Source organism: Dryobates pubescens, chromosome 3 (assembly GCF_014839835.1).
Source record: "Dryobates pubescens isolate bDryPub1 chromosome 3, bDryPub1.pri, whole genome shotgun sequence".
NCBI lineage: Eukaryota > Metazoa > Chordata > Aves > Piciformes > Picidae > Dryobates > Dryobates pubescens.
In genome coordinates, this window is record NC_071614.1 from 21,141,888 (window position 1) to 21,158,433 (window position 16,546).

General features: G+C 44.0%; 1 protein-coding gene across 1 annotated transcript in view; it reads right to left on the bottom strand.

Annotated features, from left to right (window-relative positions):
- Positions 1 to 13,547, bottom strand: part of MSRA (methionine sulfoxide reductase A) — a 318,403-nt gene extending 304,856 nt beyond the window's left edge. Inside the window, exon 1 of the mRNA XM_054179730.1 lies at positions 13,247 to 13,547. Coding sequence (XP_054035705.1) covers positions 13,247 to 13,376 — 130 coding nt within the window. The 5' untranslated portion in view covers positions 13,377 to 13,547. The remainder of the gene's footprint in view (positions 1 to 13,246) is intronic.
- Positions 13,548 to 16,546: the final 2,999 nt, after the last annotated feature.

Below are 16,546 nucleotides of genomic sequence, written 5' to 3' on the forward strand. Positions count from 1 at the left end.
CATCAATAGATTTTGTTTCCCTTGCTCTCCTCACCCATTTGTTGAACCTATAAAAAAAACAAGCTCTCAAGGATTCACTCCAGGACTGTACCTCCAGGGAATATAATGGGAGCTCCCCACACTGAAATACCTGTAGGCAGGTATCTAAATTTCAAGTCTGAAACCAGCACTAAATCCTACACTACAGCTATTGAATCAAAAAGAAAAAAGCCAGTGGCCTTCAAAACCCAAAATAGGGAACTAAAAGGAGAACAGAAATTGGTCTGTTTAGGTACCATGAGCAGGACAAGAATTCAACAAGTTCAACCAAAACAATAAAGATCTAGCATAAATTATCCTGGGATGCATTTAGAAGAGTGTGGCCAGCAGGTCGAGGGAGGTTCCCCTCCGTCTCTACTCTGCCCCAGTGAGGCCACATCTGGAGAATTTGGTCCAGTTCTGGACTCCTCAGTTCAAGAGAGATAAGGAACTACTGGAGATGGTCCAGCAGAGGCTGCAAAGACAACAAAGGAACAGAAGTGCTCCTCTTTCAAGGAAAGGCTGAGAGACCTGAAGCTGTTGAGCTGGCATAAGACTGAAAAAGGGGATCTTATCAATGTTTATCAATATCTAAAGGGTGGGGGTCAAAAGGATGGGGCCAGACTCTTTTCAGTGGTAAGCAGTGACAGGACAATGGGCGACAGGCACAAACTGGAACACAGGAGGTTCCACTTGTACATGTGGGGAAAACTTCTTTCCCGTAAGGGTGACAGAGCCCTGGAACAGGCTGTTCAGAATGATAGTGGAGTCTCCTTCTCTGAAAAGATTCCAAACCCACCTGAATGTGATATTGGGCAAACTCCTCCAGGTGACCCTGCTCTAGCAGGGAAGTTGGAATAGATACCCAGAAGTCCATTTCCATCGCCACCATTCTATGATTCTGTGAAGCCTTTGGAAAAAACTTTCTAAAGATAACAACTGATACATTATGTGAGAGACTGTGAAACCTTAATTACTGAGCTTTTTAAAATTAGGTTAATTATCTGACCTTCAGAGATGTGGATAAATCAGACATCCTCCCAAGGTTCCCCTCATCTTGTTTCCAATGACTGTAACAGCCCTATCCAGGGTTTTCCCAATAGCTTCCCAACACCAGAAGAAACATCATTAACTTTAAAATGGTATTTCTGCCTCAAAATATTACACATCCTCTCATTTCAATTAGCACCTCACATCATTATGACAGGCCAACTGGGGAAAAATATAGCTGTGTGTAACTTTTCTATTTCTCTTCTTTGTGCACTTGACAGAAAACTCTAAAGTGACAGTTTGCCTTTACTGAAAGACCATCTAGCATCAATATGGGAAGAAAAAGATGTCATAGAAATCCCTGTCAATGGGATTACCTCTAAAAGGCCACACTATTTCAGCAGGCTCTATTAGAAAGTAATCTTCTAATTAGTTTTCCTTCAAAATCTGTATGTATTGACAACACAATATTTCAGCTACACTCCAAAAATAAACCATTTTATCAAGGGTTAGGGCTGGGCTGGCTGGGTAGGTGGCAGATGGTCTCTATGAACCCCTATCCCTTCCCAAAGGGGAAGAGATAGGGAATAAGAGAGAGAGACTTAGGGGCTGCAAAAGAAAACTAAAGCAGTTTTAATGAAAACAGTAACAATAAAATGAAATGTATACAAAGAGATACAAACCAATATCAAACCAAACTCACTGATGGCAATGATGTCACTGTCACTAGTGATGCTGTCACAGACACCAGGGAAGTCCCAGGCTGGACTTAACAGCAGATGGGAATCAGATTCAGGAGATGGATTCTGAAACTGGATGCAGAAACTCATAGATTGGGATCAAAGACAGAAAGGACAACCACTGAAGAAGAGGCTTAACCCTTGTGATCCTTCAGTTTTATAGTGAATATGACATACATGGAATGGAGTCCCTTGCTGGTCAGTTTAGGGTCACCTGTGCTGTCTGCTCCTCCCCACAACATCCCACCTCTTACTTACTGCACTCCCAACATGGCACACAAGACTTAGCAATGACTTTGGTCTGTACCCCAATTCTCAGAACCAGCCATGAATACCAAGTATCAGCATCAAGTACAAAATCAAGTATAAGCATCAAGTATAAGCAAGAGCCCTTCTGCACCCCAGTCCTTGGCAGTAACTCTAAACATCAGCGTCATCCTTGCTAGGAGCAGCCACTACCTGTGCAAACATGCTGTTAGCTTCAGAAAGTGCCATCACTAAGAGGAGACTGAGTTGAGAAGTGAAATCACTGGACACAACCAGTTCTGTTCCAGATCAAATCAGGACACATTCCAACAGAGGTGAACGATGTTAACTATTCCTTCATTACTCTTACTGAATGTAATGCAGGAAAACCAAGTATATTCCCTAGCAGCCAAGAACTTTCCTGAAAAGTCTTACAGGATTTTACCTCTCAGCATATACTCCTCCAAACACATGGATCTCACTTGCAGAAATAACTACACTCTTCCTCTCATAAAGCATTTTTTTAAAATGTGTAGTTTACTGTAGCTCTGCTCCACTCCACTGAAATTGTTTCTACCACTCTTAGTGACACCTTCCAAGATGCCTCTTGTCAAAATCTCTCAATATAACCAATTTCTTCTCCTTCCCATAAATAAATGCCCCACTTAACCCAATATCCTCCAGACAGTAAGAAAATACAAAACCTTATCCAGACCTTCTGTTTAGAGACTTCTTTCCACATTCTCTAACTCTTTTCCCCCTATAAGCTTCTGCAATTTACTTTTCTCCTAATTGTTGTCTGGGTCTCCCACAGTTCTGATGTGTCCTTTCTTTCCTGCACTAAGACAAGGAACTACTGGAGGAGAGCTAAACAGATGATGAGGGAACCAGAGTATCTTTATGAGGATGAAAAGCTGAGAGACCTGGAGTTGTTTAGCTTGGAGAAGAGAAGACTGAGAAGGAACCTTGTCAACATCTAAAGGGCAAGAGTCACAAGGATGGGGCTGGACTCTTTTCAGCGGTGCCCAGTGACAGGACAAGGGGCAGTATGCACAAACTGGAACACAGGAGGTTCCTTCTGAACATTCACAAAAACTTTTCTGTGAGGGTGTCAGGGCAGGAAAGTGAGCAAGCAGCTGAGTGGGGGCTGAGTTACCAGCTGAGGTTAAGCCATGACATTTTGCTACAGGACAGACTGTCTTCTCCCTGGCAGACAACGATTCATCATTTTGCCAACATAAGATATGCATGACTGAGAGAGACAAGGAACTACTGGAAAGGATCTAACAGAGACTACAATGATGAGAGCATCTCTTTGACATGGAAAGGCTCTTTAGCACAGAGAAGAGCTGACTGAGAGGGGATCATCTCAGTTCTTATCAATAGCTAGAGGGCAGGGTCCAGAGGATAGGGCCAGATTCTTTTCAGTGGTGCCCAGTTTCAGGACAAGGTATAGTGGGTACTAACTAGAACACAGGAGGCTAAATCTAAATGTAAGGAAATAATTCTTTCCTTTATGGGTGACAAAGCTCTGGAACAGGCTGCCCAGAGATGTTGTAGAGTCTCCGTCTCTGAAGAGATTCCAAAACCCAGCTGGACACAATCCTGAGCAACCTGCTCTGGGTAACCCTGACAATATAACCTCCAGAGGTCCCTTCCAACTCCCACCATTCTGTGATTCTGTGATTTTGTGACAGAGAATGGCACAAGGAATCAAATTAATTCAAATAGCAAGAAATTTAGACAACTTTGTAAGAAAACAAATGCATTAATCCATTCAACAGTAAGATACAAGGTATAAAGATCTACCCCAAATCTCTTCACTGCCCTACACAGTGTTTTAAACAGGAATCTTGTTCAGACAGCAACAGCAGAGCTTTCAGCAGCAGAATGCTCCACTTCCAAAGAAGTGAACATGGCAAACAGATACTCTGTTGCTGCTATCTTCAGGCTTTCTATGAGGACGTCCATTGTCTAATCGGAACAAGCATCCCTTGCATGACGTTCCCACTTTCTCACTGGGCTCCAACCACAAGTTACCAGAGTGCTTCAAGCACAAAATCTCTACCCCCAAACAGGCCATACATACTCAAGATGAGCTTTCTGTCTTCAATTGAGGGACACTGAAAGTTAGTTCCTGAAATTTGAGCAGTCCTTAAAACGTTTTTGGAACCATCTGGAAAGTAAAAAGCCCAAATTACAACAAAACAGATATAATCCTCTTGGCCATACTTTTCTTCTGAAAACAAGATCCTAGCTTGAAATCCAAGGGTAGAATAATCTCTTCACCCAGGTGGATGAAATAGCGCTAACTCAAATTTCACTTATCTGCAGCAGGAGTTAAATGTGAGCAATACATGAGAAATGGCAATAAACAGCACTACATATTGCAGAGAGTTTGGTCTTATTCAAACTGAGGACTCTTACTTATGTGTATTATTTTAATTGTAGCAGAAATTTAAATCCCTATGAATCGTGAAAATTTACAAGCAGAGAAGTGAGAGCAATACACAAACATATCCATGCCACTGAAATTCTACAAGCTAAATAAAACACTACAAGCCAAAGAGTTCAATGGTTGCAAAGTAAAAATAACATCATAAAAATTACAGCAAAGAAAGTTAAGGCAACTTTGCACCACTGTAATCTGAAGGTATAAATTTGACAGGAAGAAAAAAAATTAAATCACAGAAGCTTTCTGAGCTTAAAGTTATCCAAGTAAGCACATCAAAGAAACACTAAAGGACTAAGACACAGAGGTTAATATCCAGAACATTAAAACAACCTTTACCTTGCCTTAGAGAATCCCAATGTAAGGTCTTTATGTAATTTAATTCTTTATGCAAGTTAGTTCTTTATGTAAAATGCTGTATCAGGTAAATAAAGTGGTGATTGTCCCCCTGTACTCAGCACTGGTGAGGCTATACCTTGAATATGTTAAGATTTGGGCCCCTCCCTCCAAGAAGGACATTGAGGTGCTGGAGCATGTCCAAAAATGTTTGATGAAGGGTCTAGAGCACATGTCTTCCGAGGAGTGGCTAAAGGAACTGGGGTCATTTAGTCTGGAGAAAAGGAGGCTGAGGGGAGACTTCCTGAAAGGAGGTTAGAAGGAGGTGGCTGGTGGTCTCCTCTCCTCACTGACAAGTGATAAGACAAGAGGAAATGTCCTCAAGTTGTGCTAGGGCTTGTTGAAGTTGGACACTGAAGAAACTTCTTCACTGACAGGGTTCTCAAACATTGGAGCAGGCTCCCCAGGGAGGTGGTTGAAATCACCATCCCTGGAGGTGTGTGGAAGATGCAGAGATGCAGTGCTAAGGGACATGGTTTAGCAGCAGATTTGGTAGAGTTAGATAATGGTTGGACTTTATGATCTTAAAAGTCTTTCCCAAACACTTTTAGGATTCAATGATTCTTTCAAACCAGTTAAAAGATGAGTTTTATTATTGTACTTCCTAAGGCTTGTGAGGGAGCTAAAGCTGCTGCACCTCTACAGTTCTATCTGTGAGCAACTTAACTTTCCAGACTTTTAACATTAACAAACCAAAATAAAAAAGTGGGTAAAAAAACAACAACTTGATTCTGTGAACTGGCATTTGAAGAGAAAAGTAAAAATAAAGCCAGATTCTGATTCAGGGCAACCAGAATAACTCTCTGGGGAAGAAAAAAAACTTCAAGGCTTTACAGTGAATACCAATTACAGAGACAGGTCACTAAATACCGTTATTCCCTCAATTATTTTTAGTTGTGCTGTTCTGGGGAAAAACAGAGAACATAAAAATGATTCACACAAATAAAATTCTCCACATCCAGAGCGCCTCTCTGCAGTAACTGCACTTTTTTACTCTGAAGTGAATGTAACAGAGTTCACCTTTCAGTGAAATAAAGACTAATTACTTTGTGTTCACTGCTCAACAAAGGCAGCCATGCAGGCAGTTACCTGGGGTAGTTATTACGCTGTAAATCCACACCTGGCTTACACTGAACTGATCTGTCCCCATAACCATAACATAAATTGTGATCAGGTCTAGTCTGAATCAGGTTCCACAGCAGCTACCCTTTTCTTTAAGAATACCATAAACAACAGACCCCTACCATGCTGAAAAGTATGATTGTGGCATATTTTTTGAAAAGTAACCTATTGTATGAGAATAGATTACACTAGATCTGACCAGACTAGAACAGACTAGACTATTTCAGTTGGAAGAGACCTGCAACGATCATGTAATCCAACCACCTGACCACTTCAGGGTACCCAAAAGTCTTTTGGCATGCCCCATGTGATAAATTAAGCATGCAAGTGCTTCTTTACCTGTAACAGTGTAACTGTGTTGTGCTGTAGTAGCGCTTGCAGCAGCAATTCAAGGATATGTATAGTTCCTTTACAGAACTGTTGGGGCTGGAAGGAATCTCTGGAGATCATCTAGTCCAATCCCCCTCCCAAAGCAGGGTCACACAGTGCAGGTTGCCTGGGATCATGTTCAAACAGGTTTGATAGTCTTCAGAAAAGGACATTCCATCACCTCTCTCCCAGCTCTGTACTGAGTACAACATAAAGCAAAACCAAGTGGCTTTTCCCCATACTCTCTTCTCTGGTGTGGAGAGAAAAGGAGCAATAGACAACCTAATCCAATGTCTCTGCCAGAGACAGACTTTCACCAAAAGAGCATTACAGTCATGTATGTGATCTGGGATACAACCTGATTCACTGCACTTGTATGTGAGCAGCCCATCATTTATAACTTCTTCTACTCTGTATATGCTAACCTTGTGCCACTGTGATGATAATGAAGTCTGAAAAATATCATATTAAAAAAATAATATTTATTCATTTGAGTTATACAGACACAACTGAGGACATAGCTGACACCATGGATCATTAGCAACCAAGGAAGAAAAAAAACAGTTCCAAATAACAGCATAGAAATCAAGTGAAGAAAGTGAGGTGTTTCTCTCAGCCTTCTGAGTCAAAATCACCACATTACCTGAATGTCAAGTCAATGTCATTCACACAATAAATGTACTAAATATAAATGGGCACAATTAACCAAAGAAGTCCAATATACCCCAGGGTTGACACAAACCAACATAAAATATCTCTAGTGAAAAAAATAACCTTTGTAAATATAACCCTTGTCTTTAATTCTTATAAGTGACAGGTTTATTTAGCAACATAAATCTTGCAAATTCAGATATTGCATCCCTTTACAAAATGAGGAGCTGTGGAATCCTTGTGTACCATGCCATTACCTTTTACTAGAAATAATTATCCTCTTTTATTACTTAACTTTAAATGACTCTGCAAAGCAGCATCCACACATAATCCTCTGAATAAAGAACCTCTGGATTCATTTTTTTATTTCAGAGAGGGAAATGAGGGTATCAGCATGAGGAGTCTCCTTCAAGCCTTATTTGCATTCAAGAGGCTGCCAGTTGGGTAAAGTTTCTTCCCATTTAAGCAATGCTGTTTCCCAGCAACCTGCACTGTTGCCAGGAGAAACCCTGGGGAGACCTTCCTCCGCACCCGCCCCACCGCAGTCCTGGGGTACAGCTTTGTGCAGCGCTGCTTCATGCCAGCGCACACATTCGACTGTGAGCCGCATGCTAAGTAGCCCTCCAGCAACTCCAGGGACTCAAACAAGAGATATTTTTTTTTTATTTTCCCTTTTTTTGTTGTTGTTGGTTTATAGATGACTTAGCCCTTCCTATTGCTGTGCAGTTAGCAGTGATAAGGCAATGCAGGGCTTTTTCAACGGGGCGGTGGTACCTTGGGAGCTGTGTTTGGCAGCTGCATGTGCAGCTCTGCAAACATATTTCCTGTATGTTTTTAATCTGCAGAGCACCATGTGTGCTGATCACTTGCTTATGGTTGTTGCTTTCCAGCTGCCAAGAACAAAAAGTCCATGCAAACAATAAAAAAATCTCAATCTCCTTACACTGACTATAACTTTGCTTCTCCTTACAACACCTTCCAAAAGGTAAATCATAGAATCACAGAATCATTTAGTTTGGAAAAGACCTTCCAGATCATCAAGTCAAACCATTCACCCAGCACTGCCAGGTCACCACTAAACCATGTCCCTCAGCACCACATGTATATGGCTTTTAAATTGCTTCAGGGATGGGGACTCTACCACTTCCCTGGGCAGCCTGATCCATGACTTCACCACTCTAATGTCCAAATGGCTGGTTAAAAAGTAATTCCTGGTTTTCCAATGACAGTCCAGCATTTATAGTTTTACACTTGGCTTGAAAATGAGCCGTTTAATGATGAGATATAAAAAACTGACAAGGTGCAAAAATAAAAATAAAGAAAAGAAGCCATGGCATGTCAGTACAGAGAGGATTTCCAAGCAAATTCATCTCACACCTATTTCACACCTACTTGTAAAGATGTTGGAACCACAAATTTCAGAAGCTGTCTTTCCGATAACCCTGCCCCTGGGTCCAAGCAGAAATACAGGCTGGGGGAAGAATAGATATAGAACAGTTGTGAGGAAAATGCCTTGGAAGTGCTGGTTGATGAAAAGCTCAACATGAGCCAACAGTGTGCGCTTGAAGCTCAGAAAACCAGCTGCATGCTGGCACTCATCAAAACTAGAATGGCCAGAGGGTTCTGGGGGGAGAGCTACCTGGGACTCCCTGGCTAGACTACTGTGTCCATCTCTGGAGTGCCTTACACAAGAAAGACATGGAACTGTTAGAGCAGGTCCAGTGAAGGGCCATGAATATCATCAGAGAGCTGGAGCAACTCTGCTATGAGAACAGGCTGAGAGAGTGAGAGAGTTGGGGTTGTTCAGCCTGTGGAAGAGAAAGCTACCATGAAACACCTGAGGTTGCTGGTATCAGCCTTCCAGTATTTGAAGGAGGCCTACAGGATACCTGGAAAAGGACATTTTACAAAAGCATATAGTGACACAATAAGGGCCAATGGCTTCAAACTGGAAGAAGCTAGACTTAGATTAGACATTAGGAAGAAATTCTTCACCATGAGGGTGAAGAGGCACTGGGATGGGTTGATCAGAGAAGTTGTGGAGTTCAAAGTCAGGTAGCATGGGGCCTTGAGAAACCTGCTCTAGTGGGAGATGTTCCTGTCTATGGCAGGGCAGGTGGAACTACAAGATCTTTTAAGGTCCCTTCCAGCACAAACCCTACCTGAAGGGAGGTTGTAGACAGACGGATGATGGTCTCTTCTCCCAGGCAGCCAGTACCAGAACAAGAGGACACAGTCTCAGGCTGTGCCAGGGGAGGTTTAGGTTGGATGTGAGGAAGAAGTTCTATACAGAGAGAGTGATTGCCCATTGGAATGGGCTGCCTGGGGAGGTGGTGGAGTTGCCGTCATTGGTGGTTCTCAGGAGGAGACTTGATGGGGTGCTTGGTGCCATGGGTTAGTTGTTTAGGTGGGTTGGATTGGTTGATGGGTTGGACGCAATGATCTTGAAGGTCTCTTCCAACCTGGTCTATTCTATTCTATTCTATGATAATGAACTACTGTTTCCACAAAGAAACATGCTCTGCTCTACACCCTTTCTGATCTAAAATCCAACATAGGCAGTGAACCTGTAACGAAATTTAATAATTTCTAGAAACTTGGGTGTATTTGAGGCAAACATTGCCTCTTAGAACGAAGAAACAAGCAATTACTTCTTCTGAATTAGAAAAGAAAATTGAAATGTGAGAAATGCCTGACCACATATGACATTGTTACTCAATTCAACTTCAGTGGAAGTCAGGTCTTGCAGTTTCTGACCCACGTGCCACATAAACTTCAGTAAAAATGAGTAACTAGTTAACTTTTTCTGCATTACACTGTGTCAGGTAAATAAAGTGGTGGAAAAATAAGAAATTAATTCTACTAAACCCATTTCCTCTGCAGGCTTTGCTTTGAGGCATAATCTCACTCAACAAGATCTATTTTAGACCTACAATATACTGATGCTTAATTATTGTCTGAGAAAAGGTCGTGTATTTGCCCAAGATCAACTACATTTTTTCAACTATTAAAGGCGGGGTGGGTGGGGGAGAAATCTTTCATTTTTCATTTTATTACCTATTTTCTAGTGGAAAGAATATCTTAGAAAATGTAAAGCTTACATTTTAGTTTGCAATTCTATTGCAAAATCTTGTGCCTTGCACAATTCAGCAAACTGTCAGAATCTCAGGGAAAATCTGCTTAAAACTTCTCAGCCTAACAGTGCATACATATTTAAACATGGAATAAGCATAAGGTACCAGATTTTTTTTCTCTAAACCAGTGCAGTAACAAGAGGCTACAAACACATGGAGAATTCTATGCCATACTAATTCACACATATCAAGGGATTTGGCTGTCCCATTCAGCAGTTCTCCATTTTGCCATTTGTCCTTGATAAGAAAATGAAATATTTATCAGCATAAAATGATTTAAGCATAAGTTACAGGGGTTGACTTGCTGGATAATAGCTCTGCAAAGAAGGACCTGAGAGTGTGGGGTGGACATCAAATTCACCATGAGCCAACAATGTGTCATCATGGCCAAGAAAGTTGATGATCTCCTGAGGTGCATTATGAAGAGTGTGATCAGGTTCCCCTCTTCCTCTACTGTCCCTTAGTGAGGCCACATCTGGAGTACTGTGTCCAGTTTTAGGCTCCCCAGTTCAAGAGAGACAGGGAACTACTGCAGAGTCAAACAAAGTCTACAAATATGCTGAGGGGCCTGGAACATCCCTGATGAGGAGAGGCTGAGACATCTGGGGCATAGAGAAGACAGAGAGAGAATCTTCCAAGTGCCAATCAATATCTGAAGGGCATGTGTAGAGAGGATGGAGACAGACTCATTTCAGTGGTGTCCAGCAAAATGACAAAGTGCAGTGGGCACAAACTAGAACACAGGAGGTTACAGCTAAACATAAGTAAAACAGAGGTACTGTCACAGAACACTATACATATGATTTTCTGGAAAAATCCTGGTAAGTGGGGAGATCTCTATGACTAGAAATAGGCTACAGTAACAGCCATTTTTAAGGAAAGCAAAAAGAGAATTGAAGAACTGCTCAGCCTCAGCTCAGTCCCAGGGATATCATGGAGTATGTCCTCAGAAAACATTTCCCAACACAAAGAGAACAGTATTCAAGAATAGTCAACATATTTACCAAAGGCAAATCATGCTTGACCAGCTAGGTTGCCTTTTATGATAAAAGGATTGGCAATGCAGATGAGGGCAAAGCTGTGGATGTAATACATGTTGACTTTAGCAGTGCTTCCAACACCATTTCTGACAGCATTTGCATTTGGAAGCTGAGAAAGTACTGGCTAAAGAACAGACTGCCAGGCACTGGACACGTCAAAAACTGGCAGGATCACCAGACTCACAAGACAGTGATCAATATCTTGATTTCTAGTGTGTAGCAGGTTAGCCCAGGGAGTGATGCTGGGGCAAATACTATTCAATAGCTTAAATAGTAACATCAAGGTTATGGCAGGAAACACACCCAGCAAATTTGAGGGCAATGATCAACAGAGGGTGAGAGCAGACACACCAAACTGTAGAGCTTCAGTCCAACGAGACCTTGAAAAACTTCAGGTCTACACTGACAGAAACCTCATGAAGGTCAGCAAAGTGCAAGTTCAGACCTGCTGGAAAGGACCCGTGATTGTGCTGAAATCCTGGTTAAATAAAAGGTAGCAGTGTGCTGTCATTGCAAATAAAGAGAACTGTGTCCTGAGCTGCATTACAAAGAGCACAGACAGCAGAGTAAAGAAAAAAAAGTCCTCTCCTCTGCTATACTAGCAAGAATTCTGGGCTCCCCAGTTAAGACAATCAAGGAACTACTGGAGGGAGAATTTAGAGGAGGGCTACCAAGATTGAGGGGACTGGAGCATCTATAGCTCCCTGAAAGCAGGTTGTAGTGACATAGAGACTTTCAAATTTTATCTGAGCACAAGCCAGTGCAACGTGCTCTAGGTCACCCTGCTTTAGCAGAGGGATTGGACTAGATGATACCCAGAAGTCCTTTCCAGTTCCTAACATTCTCTGATTCTGTGAAACGATGACTTCAGACAGGGTTATACTTTGCCAGCAGCTCTCCGGGTTTTTATTATTTACTGGGAATTTTAGTGGGGATTTTTCACTTTAAACTACCGGTGGAACAAATTGTGAGTTGCTAAACACTATCCACTTGGCAAATGAAGTGGTGGTCTGAGATGTAAATGTTGTCATTTGAGCTCACATTGTGTTCATGAAACTGAACCCTCATTGCCAGGTTGTGAGCATAGCATTTAACCTTTGACAAGTCCCTTCTGCCAGAAATTTCTGTACTTCTGGTCTTCTGCATTACAAAACAAGGTGTGTCTCAAGACAGTTCCTCATTTCTCTTCCATCCCAATAGCTCGGCCATGTTCCACACCTCACAAGACGTTATTTCAGGCAAACCACTTTCCAGCTTTCCATAGCACGGATTTGATCATTAAATCACTATTGGCACACCTCTGCACTGATTGCATTTTCATTTCTGGTCTGACCTCCACATGCTTGGGAGATAGTGCAACTGAAAGCCTCAAAGCTGCTGAAAATAGCATCGGGTACTTGTATCTAAATACTTATCAGTGCCTAAAGGGTGGAGATCAAGAGGATGGGGACATATTCTTCTCAGTAGTGTCCAGCCACAGGACAAGTGGTAATAGGCACAAACTAGAAGCAAGAAGTACCATCTGAACATGAGAAAAAACTTCTTTGAAGGTGGCGGAGCACTGGAACAGCTGCCCGAAGTGGTTGTGGTCTGCTCTGGAGATTCCAAACTCGTCCGGATGCAATCCTGTGCAACGTGCGGTAGGTGACACTCCCACCCCCGCTTTAGCAGGGTTGAACTAGATTATCCCCAAAGGTCCCTCCCAACCCGCACCATGCTGGGATTCTGTGTTCCTCTTTTTACAAGAGTGCACAGCAAACGCCATGCAGCTAAACCATGACACGAGGGCGTTCCCAGGTCACCCTCCAGGCTCCCAGCACCTGGCACAGACAGGACACCCCAGCCCCACCACACACACCCCCCACCACCACCACATAGACAACCACCACCCCCGGCATGCGCTACGGCCGTCCACGCAGCCGCAGCAGTCGACCTGCCCCCACCCCGTCCCCACCCCCCCGCTCGGGGGAGGTCTCTGCGCATGTGCGCAAGCTCCGCCTGTAGGCCTGGAGCCTCTGCTCCTGCTGAGCGCGTCTCCGCCTCTCGCCCGGGGCGAGTCACGGGAGAGGGGACGGGGGTCGACCCTACCTGTCACAGTGATGCCCTGGCTCCTTCCGGGCAGCGCTTCTTCCTTCTGCGGCAGGCGGGAGGCCGAGTCGCCCATCCTGAAGATGGAGCTGCGGAGCACGTGGAGGAGGCGCCGCGGCGCTGCCGGCATGGGCCCTGACGGGAATCGGCTGGCGGCGGCAGGGGGGTGAAGGCGGGGTGGGGTGAGCGGCCCGTCGCGCGCTGGCCGTTGGGACGGGCGGCAGGGCGGGCGCGCGGCGGCGGGGCGCGAGGCCCGCCCCCTGCCGAGCGGCGCCGGGCAGCGCCGGGACTCCCTCTTGCCTGTGGCCCGTGCGGCCGGCGGGTCTGGGGAGGGACGGCCCGCACACATCCAGGCTCGTGCGGCCTGGGCACTCTGGAGAAGGAGCCCGCACGCACGCCCCGGTCCCTGTGTCCAGGGGGCTCGGTGCTCCCGAGGATGCAGCAGCCTCCCGAATGTGTCCCCAGCCGCTGCGCTCTGGGGACCCGCCACCCCGTGCCTGTGTCCCAGGGCGGTGTTCATTTGGGTCTGTGTGCTCCGAATGGTGCAGCCGCCCTCGGGTCATGCAGGCATTTCCTCACTCTGGGGTAGCAACTGTGATCCGCATGTACCAACCCCAGAAGTAGCCCTGGCCTTGAGGGCTGTTGGCTGAGCTTTGTCCCTGGCCTTAAACCCTGAGGTGTAAATCTCTGTAGTGGGCTCTTTCCTCCAGGGTTCCCCCTGAATAGTTGTATGCTATGTATTTTTCCATGGGCTCTGCCTCAGGAAGGGCTTTAGTTTGTATGCCATTCTTAGGGTAGGTATCATAGTATCAGTCAGGGTTGGAAGGGACCACAAGGATCATCTAGTTCCAACCCCCCTGCCATGGGCAGGGACACCCCACACTACATCAGGCTGGCCAGAGCCTCATCTAGCCTGGTCTTAAACACCCCCAGGGATGGCGCCCCAACCACCTCCCTGGACAACCCATTCCAGGGCTTCACCACTCTCGTGGTGAAGAACTTCCTCCTCATGTCCAGCCTGAATCTCCCCACCTCCAGTTTCATTAGCTGTAGTTAGGGATATCTCATCCATCTCCACGTTCCCACTTGAGGAAAGGAAAGGTTGTGCAAAAATGTTCAGTGAAACGTGCCATGAAGAATCCTCATGCAGCAATATGTTATATTGTACAGTGATTTCCCCCTCCATCACAGTTTTCTAGTAGTTGATATATGCAGCCCTCCTGTATGTTGTACTTAACCAATGTTGTCTTACCAGTCTTGCAGAGTACTTTGTGTATGAAGATGCTCTCCAGAGGTCAATGTCTGCACCCATGTTTGCAATAAAAACATAGAACCAAAAAGTGAACAGTGTATAAGTACTTCTGGAAGAGTCCCACCATCTCCTTGGGGTAATTCAACACTTCGGCTGTATAACACGATAAAGTTTCTAATGGGGAAGGCTTATGGAAGCTAGAACAATGGTGTTCTGGTTTTCTGACAGTTGAAGCTCGTTCTGTACACACAGTTATGGTCAATAGAAGGGAAATTGGTACAAAATCCCACAAAGGGGATTTGTGAACTAGGCAGGGGGCCTGCACTGAAAATTTCAGTGTGGGAAAAAGTAATGCCCAAGTAACAAAAAGGGGTGGAAAAGATGTGATAACAATTCAATGCCAAAATTCATCTGAAGAGGTTTGAGAAGGTTGGATTGTTAGCTGAATGAGAGAGAAGATGAGAAAATGATAGACTAATGCCTAGTCTGTGAGGGGAGCACCAGATAAGTCTCTCAAAAAGTGGTCTGTGACAAAGGCAGTTTCATACAGCTCATAATCAAGCTGGATTTTACATAGCTATACTCCTGAGACGCAATATAATGCGTCTTTGTAAAGGAGCTGGATATTTACAGCAATACTGAGAATTCCCAGATGATTCTAAAAGGACCAAGAGAAGCACAAAATTTATGTTTTAGGAGTGAGGCTTGCTTTCAATTAAAAATTCAGATGGGGACATGAGAGTCAAAGCTGTCCCATCTCTGTTTTCAGATCCTGTGTTTGAAAGGTGGACAACATTCTTGTTAAGCACAAATAGTCACACAATTGCAGTGCCTTTTTCAAGCTTTTGTTACATTTTGATAGAATTGCTGAGATCAGGACTGGAGAAGACCTCCAGAAAAACCTGCAATAACCCAAAGAAAATCCATTACATTAAGTGAATATAAAGATGCCTGTGGTAAATAATGGAGGTATTGTGACAGTACAAGTTAGTAAGGCACTCGTTTACTAAGTGTGAATTTCATGTGAAACCTCTTCACTTAATTAGCTGCTTGCAATTCATAGTCATGCTGACATTTGCCATCTTTTTTTGTTAAGAAGCCACTGAAGATGATGACATCCACTGGTTTTATACTGGTAGCGACTGGTTTACATTTATCCTGTTTCACCATACAGAGCTGTACTCATTCCACTGTCTGCCAAGAATGTGTCTCCAAAAAATGCATCGATGACAGTGTAATTTTTCTCTAAGGGTTAATGTACCCACCTCTGAGCCTGTACCTTTCACTATGAGTGTGCTTGCTGCCTCTTTGCAAAGTTACATTTTCATTGTCATCTTCCTTGCATGAATTGAGGTCAGACAGAGGTGAAGGGCAGGAACATAGACTACTGTATGGCTGTTCAGCCTTGCAGATGAAGTGGCTGAGGTCCTCCAGAGCCATGATGTACCATGAACTGCCAGCTGCTGAATTGCCAGTGCTGCGTGCACTCAGATGATCCTCTGAGCCATAGATGCTGTGCTTGACTATTTATATTATGTTTATCTCTTAAATCATTGGTATCCCTTCTGGTAAATTCTTACATGAAAAATTGCTTTGTCACCCATTGCATTCAGCTGCTTCAGGAAGGAAGGCTGTAGGAGGACCTTACTGTGACATTTCAGTACTTAAAGGGGCCTATGAGAAAGATGACAATCTTTTTTAGGGGGTCTGTGATGGCAGAACATAGGGTGATAGTTTTAAACTAAAAGAAGGGAAATTCAACCTAGATGCAAGGCAGAATTTTTTTTACGCTGAGGTTGGTGAGACATTGGCACAGGTTGCCTAGAGAGGTGGTAGAAGCCCTATCCCTGGAACTCTACTAGGTCAGGTTGGATGGGGCTCTGAGCAACCTGCTCCAGTTGAAACTGTCCATGCTGACTGCAGGACTAGATGACCTTTGAAGGTCATTTCCTATCCATTTGTGAGGCTGATAATGGCATAGCAGGGCACTGAAGGATTGGTGATGGAACTCCAAAACAGTGGTTGAAGCAGTGACGAATAGTGAGGCC